The following is a 14,201-nucleotide window of genomic DNA, read 5'->3' on the forward strand; positions in this document are numbered from 1 at the left end:
AGCATATTGCCTGCCTTGTGAGTGGAAGGAGACTGGGAAAGGGTGAGGTCAAAAGAGACAAGGAGGGGAAAGAAAGAGTTGGAAAGAAATTAATCCAAGTATGAAGAGCGATGAGCCACTGTCAGGAAATGACCTTATTAAGGTGTCAATCTCATTGAGGAACTCTCTAAGGGCACCTGGTGGGCAATAGATGACAATGTTAAGCTTGAGTGGACAAGTGACAGTGACAGCATGGAATTCAAATGAGGAGATGACTCTGTAAATAGTAATCTCAGCTAAAGCCCAACACATACATATAAACAATCTATAAAGCCCAACACATAAACTACATGGCCAAAAGTATGTGGGCACCTGCTTGTCGTACATCTCATTCCAAAAATCATGGGCATTAATATGGAGTTGGTCCCCCCTTTGCTGCTATAACAGCTTTCCACTAGATGTTGGAACATTGCTGTGGGGACTTGCTTCCATTCAGCCACTAGAGCATTAGTGAGGTCGGGCACTGATGTTGGGCGATTAGGCCTGGCTCGCTGTCGGCGTTCCAATTCATCCCAAAGGTGTTCGATGGGGTTGAGTTCAGGGCTATGTGCAGGCCAGTCAAGTTCTTCCACACCGATCCTGACAAACCATTTATGTATGGACCTAGCTTTGTGCACGGGGCATTGTCATGCTGAAACAGGAAAGGGCCTTCCCCAAACTGTTGCCACAAAGTTGGAAGCACAGAATCATCTAGAATGTCATTGTATGCTGTAGGGTTAAGATTTCCCTCCACTGGAACTAAGGGGCCTAGCCCGAACCATGAAAAACAGCCCAGACGCTTGGCATTGCGCATGGTGATCTTAGGCTTGTTGCAACTGAGGACAGATTATTTTTACACGCTATGCGCTTCAGCTTAGCGGCTGAGCTGTTGTTGCTCCTAGACATTTACACTTCACAATAACAGCACTTACAGTTGACCAGGGCAGCTCTAGCAGGGCAAAACGTTTACAAACTGACTTGGAAAGGTGGCATCCTATGACGGTGCCACGTTGAAAGTCACTGAGCTCTTCAGTACAGGCCATTATACTGCCAATGTTTGTCTATGGAGATTGCATGGCTGTGTGCTCAATTTTATACACTGGTCAGCAAAGGGTGTGGCTGAAATAGACGAATACACTAATTTGAAGGTGTGTCCACATACTTTGTAGTGTAGTGTACATACAAGCAAAATACAGTGAGGACTCATAATTTCTTCCCGAGACCAGCGGAGTAAAAAACTCATAATTATGTAAACACTCAGTCCAGTTCAAAGTGAATGATGGCAGGCCCGTGTGGCTTGTTTGTATAAAGGCCTACTGTAGCTCTGATTGGCTATTTTGGAGTGACCTGTTAGCTTTCAACAAGGCAGAAGTTTCCATACGTTTTTGTAAAAATGGTCCCACCCATTAAGTCAAAATGTGATTGGTTGCCTTAATATAGTTAGGCAGATGCCTTTATCTAGCTTCTGATGGCCTAATGAATGGCTGACTTAGCTAGCTAGATTTATCTACCCAGAGACCAGCAAATAAATAAGTAAGTGGTGGGGTTGGGGGATGGGGGGCTTAGGGGATAAGTGGTGGGGGCGGGTAGGGGGCTTAGGGGGATAAGTGGTGGGGGCGGGTAGGGGGCTTAGGAGATAAGTGGTGGGACGGGTAGGGGGGCTTAGGGGATAAGTGGTGGGGGCGGGTAGGGGGGCTTAGGGGATAAGTGGTGGTGGGACGGGTAGGGGGCTTAGGGGATAAGTGGTGGGACGGGTAGGGGGGCTTAGGGGATAAGTGGTGGGGGCGGGTAGGGGGGCTTAGGGGATAAGTGGTGGGGAGCGGGTAGGGGGCTTAGGGGATAAGTGGTGGGGGCGGGTAGGGGGGCTTAGGGGATAAGTGGTGGGGGGGCGGGTAGGGGGGCTTAGGGGATAAGTGGTGGGGGGCGGGTAGGGGGGCTTAGGGGATAAGTGGTGGGGGCGGGTAGGGGGCTTAGGGGATAAGTGGTGGGGGCGGGTGTATGCACTCACTAACTGTAAGTCGCTCTGGATAAGAGTGTCTGCTAAATGACTAAAAATGTAAAATGTAAGTGGTGGGGGGGCTTAGGGGATAAGTGGTGGGGGGCGAGTGGGGGTTTAGGGGATAAGTGGTGGGGGCTTAGGGGATAAGTGTTGGGGGGCGGGTGAGGGTGGGCTTAGGGGATAAGTGGTGGGGACTGACAACCAACCTGTGTTGCTAGGCTGGGTGGGAAGGAGTGGAAAACATGGTTTCCGAGTGGTGGGGGAATGGGATGGGGGTGTAGGCCAACCTAATTTTGTTTCTCTTTTCTTTACATACCAATTGTATTATTACAAAATCCTGTAATACAGTACTGAACACACAGCATAAACATACACACACCCTTCCCATACCCCACTATCATCTCTAGATATTTATTATATACACATAGAGTGCTACTGTGTATTCCCCCATCTTTGATGTCCGCATCCCCTGAATAAGTAGCTTGGCTCATTCATATAGATGAGCTGGTTTATCATAAATCTTTGACTTGTACAGCTGCAGCGGCAGGGCCGAGCTCCAGATGGAGGGATGCTGCTCACGCTCCTGTTCACACTCCGTTACACCCTGACACTACACTGGCACAGTGCTGGCCCAGGGCTGAGAGGAGGAGAGGAGAGGAGCCAATATGAGTGCAAGACAGAAGTTATGAAGAGAGTAGAGGAGAGAGTAGGGTAGCGGAGCGGGGAAGAGAGGATGGGAGAGGACAGAAGAGTAGAGGACACTTTTTCATGCTTTTCTGCCTGTCTCCCTCGCTGCTCGTCTCTCCATCTGACTGTCTGCCTATACCCCTCCCTGTCTGTCTCCAGCTTTTAATAAAGAGAGAACACAGCAGTGCCGCCCATTAGGATGATTCAAGTGTGCCAGTGCCTACTCTGCACATTCACTAATTAACAGGTCTACTGGGACCCTGCAGGAGAGCTGGATACATACATATAATAAAAAGAAAGCCTGACTGGCGCACTCACGCACACGCACGCACACAGTAATCCATACTGTAATAGTAACTCAAGTAACCTTGGGATTAACTTTAATTAAACAAATAACTATTTTATCCTACCATCTGTAACCATGTATGAACTGTACGTCTCTTCACACGTGCAATGTAGGGGGGAAACCTATATACACACAACTCTCACTAGCCATGTCACCTTTGTGTCATCTATATGTTAGTTATATAACCCCTCTCTGTACCTGAGTGTCCCAGCGAGCTCCCTCCATGTACAGTCCGTGTACGTAGGCCCCCTCCCTGGGAGGAGTGCTGAAGTCCTCTCTGTTCTTCTTGGTGACGTCACACTGCAGACACATCCTGTCCAGAGGCCACTCATTCCTGACAGGAGGGATCATGGGAACATCATGGAATGTTGTATCACAATCACTTGGTGATAAGTAGTATCGTGATAACAGCTTTTATCGCAATAATTGACAGTGGGAATTCTAGGTACAAGGTGAATTCTATTTTCACAGAAAACACATTTTTGAAATGAGAAAAACGGTTATTTTCACATTATTTTAAAGCAAATTAACAACAATTTTGTTTCCATTATCTGATAATATTTGTGATCGTGCCGAGCCTGCGTTAGCACAAGTATCATTGAACCCACTTATTCAGGCCATATTTCTGTATTATCGATTATCATGCCAACCTACCTGCGAGCCATAGCCTGCATGATGGCTGTGAGAAAGGACTGAGGGTTGAAGAAGCCGGCCAGCCAAACGGCTGAGGGCAGGATGAAGTCAGTGGCCCAGGCCTCCAGCTCCTTGATCCTCCCCAGCAGGTCAGTGAACCACAGGGCCAGGCCACACATAGACGGGTAGGCCCGTCTGGTCCACGACTCTGGGACCAGGTCCAGGAAGATGGCCGTCTGGAGACTCTCCATGTCACTGGTCATAGTCAGCTCTCCCTGAGAGGGAGGAACCAATGAGAAAAAGGGATGGGAATGAGATTCAGAAAACGTTTATTGGCAGTCAATTATAGCACAGTTTGAATACGTTTGTGTTAAAATGTTTTATTAGTAAGGCACATTTTTTATTCAAATAACTTTTTAATTAATAATGTCATTTTTCCTGTGGATTTCTGCAAGAACACTGAGGAGAAATCTCACAGTTATTGGAGATGTCTTATTCACACTAAAACTGAAATCCTATGTGTCATTGAGCAATACCACCCTGTAACCACTAGCAACATCACCCCATAGCTGCTGAAGCATACATAAACAAAAGCAGAGTCACTCACTTTCTTCACTTTCTATCCAAAGAGAAAACAGAATAATTATATGGAAGGAGGCTAACAAGTTAAATGGCTATGCCAAACAGTGTGTCCTTCACCGAATGATAACGTAGCTAGCTGATGAATGTATTTATGTCTCGCCGTCATAACCATCTTTTACTGAGGTGATAAAATGTTCACAGATGCATCTCATCTACTGCAGAGCGTTAACCCTGAACCAGTCACCCTTTTAACTCTCCCCCAAATCACTCAGATCCCTCAACAAGTCAAGACACCCCCTCCCACCCCCAAATGCTTCCCGCCAAGGTTGAGATTCTGATAGTTCCAATTTATTTCCACAGTAAAGTCGAAATATGAGTACATTTGACTGGTACAATAGAGTACATGGCTTTTAACTCACTGATGCGATTTACCAGAGGCAATGTGTAGAGCGATCGAAGCTCATAACTCCTTAGAAAAGGCACTCACACACATGCACATAGCCACCTGCCTTAACCCTAAACCAGCCGTTGCTAAGACAACACTGAGCTAATATACAGATGGGATTCCAGAACAAGCCATGTGTGAAATGTCATTTTACTTTTATGTATAAAAAATCAAAAAAACATTCTCTCCAGTGTTTAAGGTCATTGTTTCTTTAATCCTCACTATGACTCACACTTAAGACGGAACGCATGCATGCGCAACCACACACACACACACACACACACACACACACACACACAGTCTTGTACAGCTAAGCTTGTGGGTACACACAATTCAGTCCAATTCAACCCTAAACCTAACCTGTACTCTTACCCTAACCCTAACCCAAAAACCTAACCTTAACCCTAGCTCCTAACCCTAACGTAATTCTAACCCTTACACTAATTCTAACCTTAACCCTAAACCCCCTATAAATATAATTTGGCCTTGTGGGGACTAGGGGCCAGAGGGCTGACTCACCACTACTTCAGAGGAATACTGGTGACACAAAGTTATGCAGGAATACTAACAGAGCAGACCAGAATGCTACAGCTACTGGATACAGGCTCAACATTGACATTTTAGTCATTTAGCAGACGCTCTTATCCAGAGCGACTTACAGTTAGTGCATACATTATTTTATTTTTCATACTGGCCACCCATGGGAATCGAACCCACAACCCTGGCGTTGCAAACGCCATGCTCTACCAACTGAGCTACATCCCTGCCGGTCATTCCCTCCCCTACCCTGGACGACACTGGGCCAATTGTGCACCGCCCCATGGGTCTCCCGGTCGCGGCCGGGGGGGGGGTACGACAGAGCCTGGATTCGAACCAGGATCTCTAGTGGCAGTGCTGACCACTGCGCCACTCGGGAGACTCAACCAACAGAGCGTGACTCATTACCCCAATGATAAAAAATAATTGTTCAACCTTGAAAGGGGAAGTAGACGCCATTGTTTATTTTCCTTGGAAGTAGTCTATGGGTTGCCAGTGCCCTGCCACCCACCACCCGTGGACACTGGAATTGTTTACTCCAAAACAAGTAATTATCTGAACTACAAAGCAAAGTTAACTCAAAGTCACTGTGGGGGAGAAGACGTAGACAAAGAAGACTGGTTGTGATTGGCTGACCTTGATAGAATGATTGATTGATTGATTGACTCACCTTGAGTCCGAGGTTGAGTTCGCGTAAGGATCGCCTTATCTCCTGGGTGAGTGTGTTCATCCTCTCACACTCCTGCAGCGCCACCACCTGGTAGGGTGTCCTCTCCTCAGCTTTCCCCAGCAGCTCTACCATGTTAAACTCCTCTGGTAACTTCTCCATGATCTCCTCCAACACAGACCGCACCTGGGGTAAGGGTATGTGTGTGTTTGTGTGTGTGCGTGTGTGGTGTGTGTGAAGGGACAGGGATAAAAGAGGGGGTAAATATTAGGCTTGAATTTGGGGATGCAGTAATATGAAGATGGTATGAATGACAGAACAATAGATTGTGTTCATTGTCAAGAATTTCTCAGTGATTGTGTCACATTTTGTTACTGAAAAGTAGGGAATCAAAAAAAGATTACATCATCGAGTAAACATGAGAAGAATTCCAAGCACTAATGACTCCTTGAGAAGAAAATGATGAAAGAAAAAAAATCATAAATATTCATGAGCATTACTTGCAGCAACAGCAGCCGTTTGTCTTTAATAACAGTCAAATTCCCGAGGAATCAATCCTCGTCTCATATTTCCATTGGGTAAGTGATGAAAGCTTATGTCTACGTCCACATTTTCCAGCAATAGAGATCAATCAACGGATTAAACATTGAACAAAGGATTGGAGGTCATTATAACTATGGATTCTCCGCTGAAATATCGAATCGGTCTTCTTCAGCTCCGTGGCAGCCTGCATACCAAAGAGGAAGCGTTCAAACGGGCATCGTCCGCTAGCGTTGGGGCGATGGTTGTCATCTGTTAAGACACAACTATCTCTGTTTCTCAGTTGTAAAGGTCAGCCGTCATAATACACCCAGGCCCACACACGCACACACATGTATGTGCACACACACACTTCTATATCATTAAAAGTCAGACAGCCCTAAAGCATCAGATAGTGTAGGGATACAAGGGGCCTCCTTTTCTCTCACTCACAACACAAGGAGAAGTGATAACACTGCTCTACATCTATCTAACGCCCATTAAACAGGAAGCTAGCTTGTATATTAGAAAGGTGAGGTCATTAATGTATTGGTGAGGTCATAATGTATTGGAATGTATAACACTTTTCTGAGTGCTTTGTTTCAGACATTGGACTAGTTTTTTTGAGGTAACACATGAAAGTGTATTTAAGGTAAGGCATATGGGGATTGGGGATTGGGAACCAGGGAATAAGGTTGTCCAGACATAGGGAAAGTGTAGTTAAGGTAACCCATATAGGTAGTCAGGGGGTAGAGGTGATGTGTGGTGTATTATGTCTCTCCTGTCAGTGCCAGATGGATGTTACAAAGCTATGACCTGATGGAGCCTCGGACCAGAGACCACCTTGTCCTTACCTTACATTCAGTTTGACACTTATATGAATCAGTCCACAGAACTTAAAATCTCAGAGGCAGCAATCGCTCTAACACTGGCCCAACTTTCTCTACACTCTATGGGCCTGTTTCTGGACCACAGAAGAAGCCTGGACTACAAAACCATGCTCAGTGGAGAATCTCAATGGGTGTAGGCTGTTAACCTGTGTCCAGGAAACTGGTTTTACATATGTGACTGTCGCATTGCTCCTCCTCAATACAGTTAGTCCATCCCTACCTTCTCATCTCTAGTGGTCCCACTGCCCTCCCCGGCCCCTCCGTCTCTGGGCTGCATCTCCAGCACGGTCCGGAACAATTTCTCAGACGTCTGCGTCAGGAAGCCTATCTCAGCGTTGGGGTGGAGGCCGTACAGGTAGGGAGACTCTGCAGGAAGCGTGTCATCTATGTACTGGAGGAGGAGGGAATTACACGTTAGAACACCAAATTAGTGGGAGTGTGCATTTCAATATTGTACAGTGGCTTCCCATCCTTCATCTGCACTGATCTGAAAAAAAAAGGTGAAGAGAATATGGTGGATGCCAGATACAGTATATACTTTGCCAGGCTCTATTAAAGCAAATGAAAGAATGATACATTTTATAGTCCTAGAAAATCTGGTCGTCGTGGTGGTGTTAAAGGGCTACTTATTTCTCCTAAGTAGAGATTTTCTAATTTTTCTCCATTCACACATATCAATATCCTCATTTTAATTCCATGCTGTCACTGTCACTTGTCCACTCAAGCTTAACATTATTGTCATCTATGGCCCACAAGGTGCCCTTAGAAAGTTCCTTAATATGATCGATGCCGTGATAAGTTCATTTCATGACGATGGCTCACCACTAATCGTACTCTGAGATTTCAACCTCCTAACGCCTTCCTTCGATTAATTTCTTTCCACCTCTTTCTTTCCACTATTTTCCTGTTTTTACCCCCCTTCTGCCCTCCTCTCCTGTACAGTATTTGGGTAGTACAGATGGATGAGGGAGTGGACATGCCCCAACAGACCCCCAGGGACCACCAGGCCTTTCCAGTTGCAGGCGCTCCCCTGTGCTCCAGCCAAGTCTCAGCCACTCAGCTCCCTCTCTCTCTGCTTGCTGGCCAAGTGTAAAACGCTCCAGACCTCCATGCCAGGTGTCTCTGTCAGCCTAGCACAACACCCAGGCTGGGGATAATTAAATACAACCTCTCCCTGGGGAGCTGGTGAGAGGAATGTGGACAGGCTGTGAGGGCCGGCGGACATTTTGGCAAGAGAGTGTTACTGATATAAATCTTGGCAGTTTTTTTTTTTAAGAGGGCTGTGGTGAAGCAAAGTTCCTGCTGTCACAACAGAGAGGCAAGCAGAACAGATTCCAGAGTTGGAGAGAAATATCAGCACACTAAACTTTGGGAAAACAAGTAGATTTGAATTGACACAACACACTTAGATCTTAGACTGTCAAGGTTGCTATCTAATAAATGATGGATGATATTTTTTACTTTAGCAATTGACACAACAACCAAGTATAAAATATAGTAATAGATAAGTTGCAGATAAGTTACCAACATTTTCTTCACATTCTCAAGGTTGCTATTTAATAATTGACATTACTTACTTTTGCGTCTGCCATGTCTGTAAGCTAGCAAGCTCCGCTAGCCAAGTGTTGGCCATGGGCTCAGCTAGCTAGCTATCATAACACTTCTCATTAGAATATCCCTGAGCTGTGGGACCGCCTCCTCACTGATGGAAAACACGTCACTTGTGCGCACTACAAAATCTGGAGGGAAAATCCGACTCGACCGAGAAAATGAAAACCAATTAATACAGCGGTTCTCAGGCAGGCTAGACACGCAATATTGTTACTGTTGCGTCACATTGGATGACCACTACCAACTTATTGGAGCTTTTGAACATTGAAAAAATACAACAAGTGACATATTGCAGCTTTAAGCCATGTGAGGTAGTACAAGATCATTAGGTAACATGATGGTAGTTGTTGTCCTTTACTGACCTGGTAGCTATTGTAGTCCATGTTCCCAGGCAGGGGGAAGCCGGGGGCCAGGTAGAGCTCTGTTTCTAACCTGATGGTAGGTGTGGTTCTTTACTGACCTGGTGGTAGGTGTTATAGTCCATATTCCCAGGCAGGGGAAAGCCGGGAGCCAGGTACAGCTCTCCCTCCATCATCTCAGGTTTGATGAACTCCTCCAGGTAGGTCCTACAGAGTCGTCTGTCCCAGTCATCAGTGATGTGACCTCCATACATGATCTCTCCAAACAGGTAGCGCAGGTCATCATATGGCACCTGGGACGCAGAGCGAAAGTTAGAATGCACCTTAGAATCTTAAGAAGGCTTTTCACACTACTGGACCGAATCGAGCTGAGCCAAACCAAGTTCTACTAAGTTGGCCTGGTTTACGCAGCCACCATAGTTGCCAAAGAAAATATCCAAGCCAACACAATTTGGTTAGGGTCGGCACAGTAGTGTGAAAAGTGTATTTTTGTCATGGAACATGGTTGGCTTTATTACTACTGTGGCATATTTTTATTTTACCTTTATTTAACTAGGCAAGTCAGTTAAGAACCAATTCTTATTTACAATGACGGCCTACACCGGCCAAACCCCGCTGGGCCAATTGTGCGCCGCCCAGGGACCCTGTAGTGACCCCTCAAGCACTGAGATGCAGTGCCTTAGACCACTGCGCCACTCGGGAGCCCAATATAAGACGCAGCATGTGTGTGGACTGGTTACCTTAGAGTTAGCCTCCAGGTAGTTGTAGAGCACATTGATGGAGATGGTGAGGTCTCCTGTGTTGAAGGGGTAAGATCTGTTCCAGCCCTGAGGTCCAAACTTCCTCCTTTCAGCCACCACCGCGTGGAAGTAGCACAGCGCAAACAGGATGCTCTTAAACTCATTCTCCCTGGCACACATCTCCAATGTATCCTAGAAGAAAACAAAGGCCCAGAAAACTAAACAAACAACAAAACTCTTCCTGTTGAATGTCAACCAAGTTCACAGTTTCACTGTCTTCCTCAAAAAAGTACAGTAGCATTTTTGAAGATTTTCAAAAACAAAAGCGTTGTGTTGAAAGTAAGAAGCTGTGGCTGATTCTCTGTGATGTGTGTCTGTGCAAAAGTCCCCAGCGACGTGCGGCTCCGCGGTACAGAAAGAAGACAATAAATGGCAATAAACGGCAGGATGAGATTCTCTTTTAATTGTCACTACTTGTCAGGCGATATTGTCCCGTTGGCTCATTATACCCAGATAAGGGGAATGTAAAATGGTACGGAGGCCTTAGGGACGATGAAATAAGTATGTCAATAACCTCTATGGAAACAGTGGGTCTAAATTCTCTTTTATATTCCTGCGTGTGTCAGGTTGAGTACTGCAGTGAAGGCCCTTTCGCTTTCCCCGTTGATCCCAAGGGAGCTGACTCCTAGAACGTATGCACACGCGCCCGCACACACACACACAAACGAGCACACACACATGCCACAAACACACACACTTAAAGTGAGTTAATATTCTGCACACAGTGCCTCTCTGGCTGCTCACAGCTGAGAGTGAAGCATAGCCTCCCTAATCATACACTGTTAGAGGACACACACACTTGATTACATACTCTACCACTAAAGAAGAAGCATGCACCAAGACCTGATAATACATCTATAATGACATGTCGTCCAGCCCTCTGATAACTGTGTAACTGCATTAAAAAAATCCTAACCTTATCATTCCAGAGGCATGTTTCTTTAACGTCTCCTCTGCTGGCCGTCACACACACAGCCAGGGGATGAGAATGGACACTAAAGCTATTTGTATCTGCTGGTTGAAAAGGTCAGGAAGGAGGAAAGGCACTGTCATCTCTCTGGCTTACTGCGGGTTACTAAGGGTTCTGGCTGTATAGAGACAAACCATTGATTAGCTTTCACCCTGTACAGTACACAGGGTAGGTCTGGAATATTGTCCCTCCCTGTTCTCTACAGTACCTGAGGGGACCTCCTTGAGAGTGCGCGTGTATGTGTGTGTGTGGGTGTATGCATGCATGCATATGTGTGTGTGCTAGCTAGCTATCGCACAAACATGCACTTATCAGAGAGATAAGCATCAGCACTTTAAAATGGCATGTTGGATGGAAGCTTAGCATTGCATTATAGGTATGGAGGCAGAACCCCAGGAGGTTATGGTAGGTTACAGATGGAGATCCTTTGATAACTTGTTGATAAGAAGCTAAATTGATGGCTAATAGCTGTTTTACTGTAGATAGAAGTGCACTGATAAGGTAGAGGTGGAATTCTAACTAGCACAAATGCATGCACGCAAGCACATAAAGGCACACACACACTCATAATTATGTCATACTGTATTCCGATCACAGAAAGATGGCTTGTCGATAAACATCCTAACATCCCATCCAAATCTGCCTCTTCCCAATTGAGAGCCATGTTTCTGTTATAGTGGACAACTGTGTCCTCCACAGGATAGAGTCTACTCTAAGATCACTGATAGAGGTAGCACTCTCCATTTGTTTGCTGCTTGCTACTACACACCAAATAGGCAACTTGATGACAACACCACAGAGAAACTGGCACGCAAACATGCGATGTCTGGACTGCTTCTTACGGGCAAATGAAAATCAAGAGAGGGAGAGAGAGACAGAGAATACATACATTGTATGCCTATTTGTGTGTTACCTGGTTGAAGTTGTCCAGGGCCTTGTGCAGGTTGGCGTTTATGCCAGTGGGTGGTTCATTGGTGATCTTGATGGAGTTCTCCAGGATGCCCTGTGGTATGATGTGGCCCTCTGGGGTCCCTGAAGGCTCAGCGCTGATGAAGACTCTGAAGTCCTGGTGACTGTTCTCTCCATGCTGTTCTAGACGCTTCTCTAGAGAACCCAACCACCTCGCCACCAGGTGAATGTTCTATACAGGGACAGAAGGAGAGATGGTGCTATAATGACGATGATGATGAAGACTCTGAAGTCCTGGTGACTGTTCTCTCCATGCTGCTCCAGATGCTTCTCTAGAGAACCCAACCACCTCACCACCAGCTGAATGTTCTATAGGGACAGATATTACAGTAATATGGATAAATACAAGCAGCATGCCTCAAGCAAGGTCACATTTACCTACACAACACGTTTTGACGCAGGTATTTTTAGCTTTTTCTATTCCCCTCAGAATGTACATTTCCACCCTGTATAGGGAACATTGCGATAGCACTACATAAACTTGTTTGAGCTAAATTGTCCATTCCATGTGTCCTAACTCCTAACCCTGAGAGAGAGAGGTCTTCGTGGTGATGAGGAGTTAGCCAAACCCCTCACATCACATCACCGCCCAGAGCGCTGCGCGCCCGCGTGTTACCAAATCTAATTACACCACTAATAACTGCAGTCATTAATTCATAAGCCGCTTTGCCTTCTCCTCATCTCCTACAGCACTCTAAATTTAATCATCCCTCGGATTGTTCAAGTTAACCCTCTTTCCAAATGACAGCAGATCCTCTGGAGCAACATCACCGCAAATTTTAGATGACAAAATGAAAAAAGAAAAGAGAAAGAGAAAGATAAGAACTTCCCTTGTATGTTTAGTGAGAAGAATACATAGCCCGAAGCTGGGGGGGTAACATTGCGATAGATTCAAGTTAGGAGCCTATAAACCTACAGTATATTGAACGAGACACAAATTAAAACTCTAAATTGAAGTGCTTTTTCATTGCCTTGAAGAACAAGCTCTCCTGTTGCCGTCTAACTAACCAATGTGTAATAAACAGCCTAGACAGACAGACTGAGACCTCCCTTAGAGCTCCCTTAGAGCTCCCTTAGACCTCCCTTAGAGCCTGTCACCTTAATGAAACTGCCCAGGCTCAGAGAGAGAGAGAGAGCAAGAGAGAGAGAAAGAGGACAAATATTTTGTTTGTTCTCTGTTAAGCACCTCTATCCTCCAGTTCTTATAATGATGTTGTCACCATCAACAGCTAATTTTTGTTTTCGCTATGACATGATGTCAATAGTTAACATGGCCTGTGGCAACACAACACGGCCCATCCGGCTGTCTCTCCATGTCTTCCTCTGCTCACACACTCAGTCATCAAGGCCCTCTGCCCTAAGGGCGTCTCCACAGCTGGCCTTGGACTATGTCTTTATAACAATGTCACTGCAGCAGAGACTTAGGCAGAATGACAGAATAGACATTAAGGATAACCAAACAGACTGTAGAGTTTGAGAAAATAGCTATTCTACAGAAGAAACATCCACACTATATTCAGCACCGGAATAGTTTTGTAGATAACATAATAATAATAATAATAATAATAATAATAATAATAATAATAATAATAATAATAATAATAAATACTGAACTTATATAGTGCTTTTCAAAGAATCTCAAAGCAATGCAAGTAATTTAGAAAAACAACATCACAACATCATGAGATGGACAGTCATTAGAAAGTTAATGGCTTGAGTGGTCATCTGAGGGAGGTGCTCAAGCGGGGAGAGAAAGTCTGTAGGCAGGCAGGAAGCGCGGTCTCAAGGTGTCTCGCTGTCTCTGGCTTTTCCGTAGTAGAACTCAGTCAGATGAAGATGGAGCTAAGCCACTGCAGTCCATGGACTCCGTAGTAGGTAGCTAGCTAGCTAGTCCTTCACTACTACCAAAATAAAGCACCCACTTGGATGATGCTACGGCAGTCATGTGGCGCCAGAAAGCACACCATATTTCAATAATAATTAAAGAGCAGCATTTTAACTTTGTCCTCCCTACGATCCTCATCGCTGTACACCTCTTGCTTTCGGCTTCTCTCCATCCTCAACCTCAGGACACTGGCTGGCATTCGAATCAAAACAGCTAGCCAGATAACGTTAGCTATCTTGCCAAACAAACAAATTACTTGCCAGCTTCAGTATTAACGTTGTAGT

The 14,201-nt window shown here is 45.4% G+C and overlaps 1 protein-coding gene across 1 annotated transcript in view; it reads right to left on the reverse strand.

Annotated features, from left to right (window-relative positions):
- The window catches only part of dnah9 (dynein, axonemal, heavy chain 9), a 126,206-nt gene that overhangs the window by 4,102 nt on the left and 107,903 nt on the right, over positions 1-14,201 (reverse strand). The window contains exons 69-75 of the mRNA XM_041858703.2: positions 11,977-12,204; positions 10,034-10,225; positions 9,395-9,586; positions 7,544-7,714; positions 5,918-6,100; positions 3,705-3,958; positions 3,249-3,384 (exon numbers count right to left, since the gene is read on the reverse strand). Coding sequence (XP_041714637.2) covers positions 3,249-3,384; positions 3,705-3,958; positions 5,918-6,100; positions 7,544-7,714; positions 9,395-9,586; positions 10,034-10,225; positions 11,977-12,204 — 1,356 coding nt within the window. The remainder of the gene's footprint in view (positions 1-3,248; positions 3,385-3,704; positions 3,959-5,917; positions 6,101-7,543; positions 7,715-9,394; positions 9,587-10,033; positions 10,226-11,976; positions 12,205-14,201) is intronic.

This window comes from Coregonus clupeaformis, chromosome 31 (assembly GCF_020615455.1).
Source record: "Coregonus clupeaformis isolate EN_2021a chromosome 31, ASM2061545v1, whole genome shotgun sequence".
Classification (NCBI taxonomy): Eukaryota; Metazoa; Chordata; class Actinopteri; order Salmoniformes; family Salmonidae; genus Coregonus; species Coregonus clupeaformis.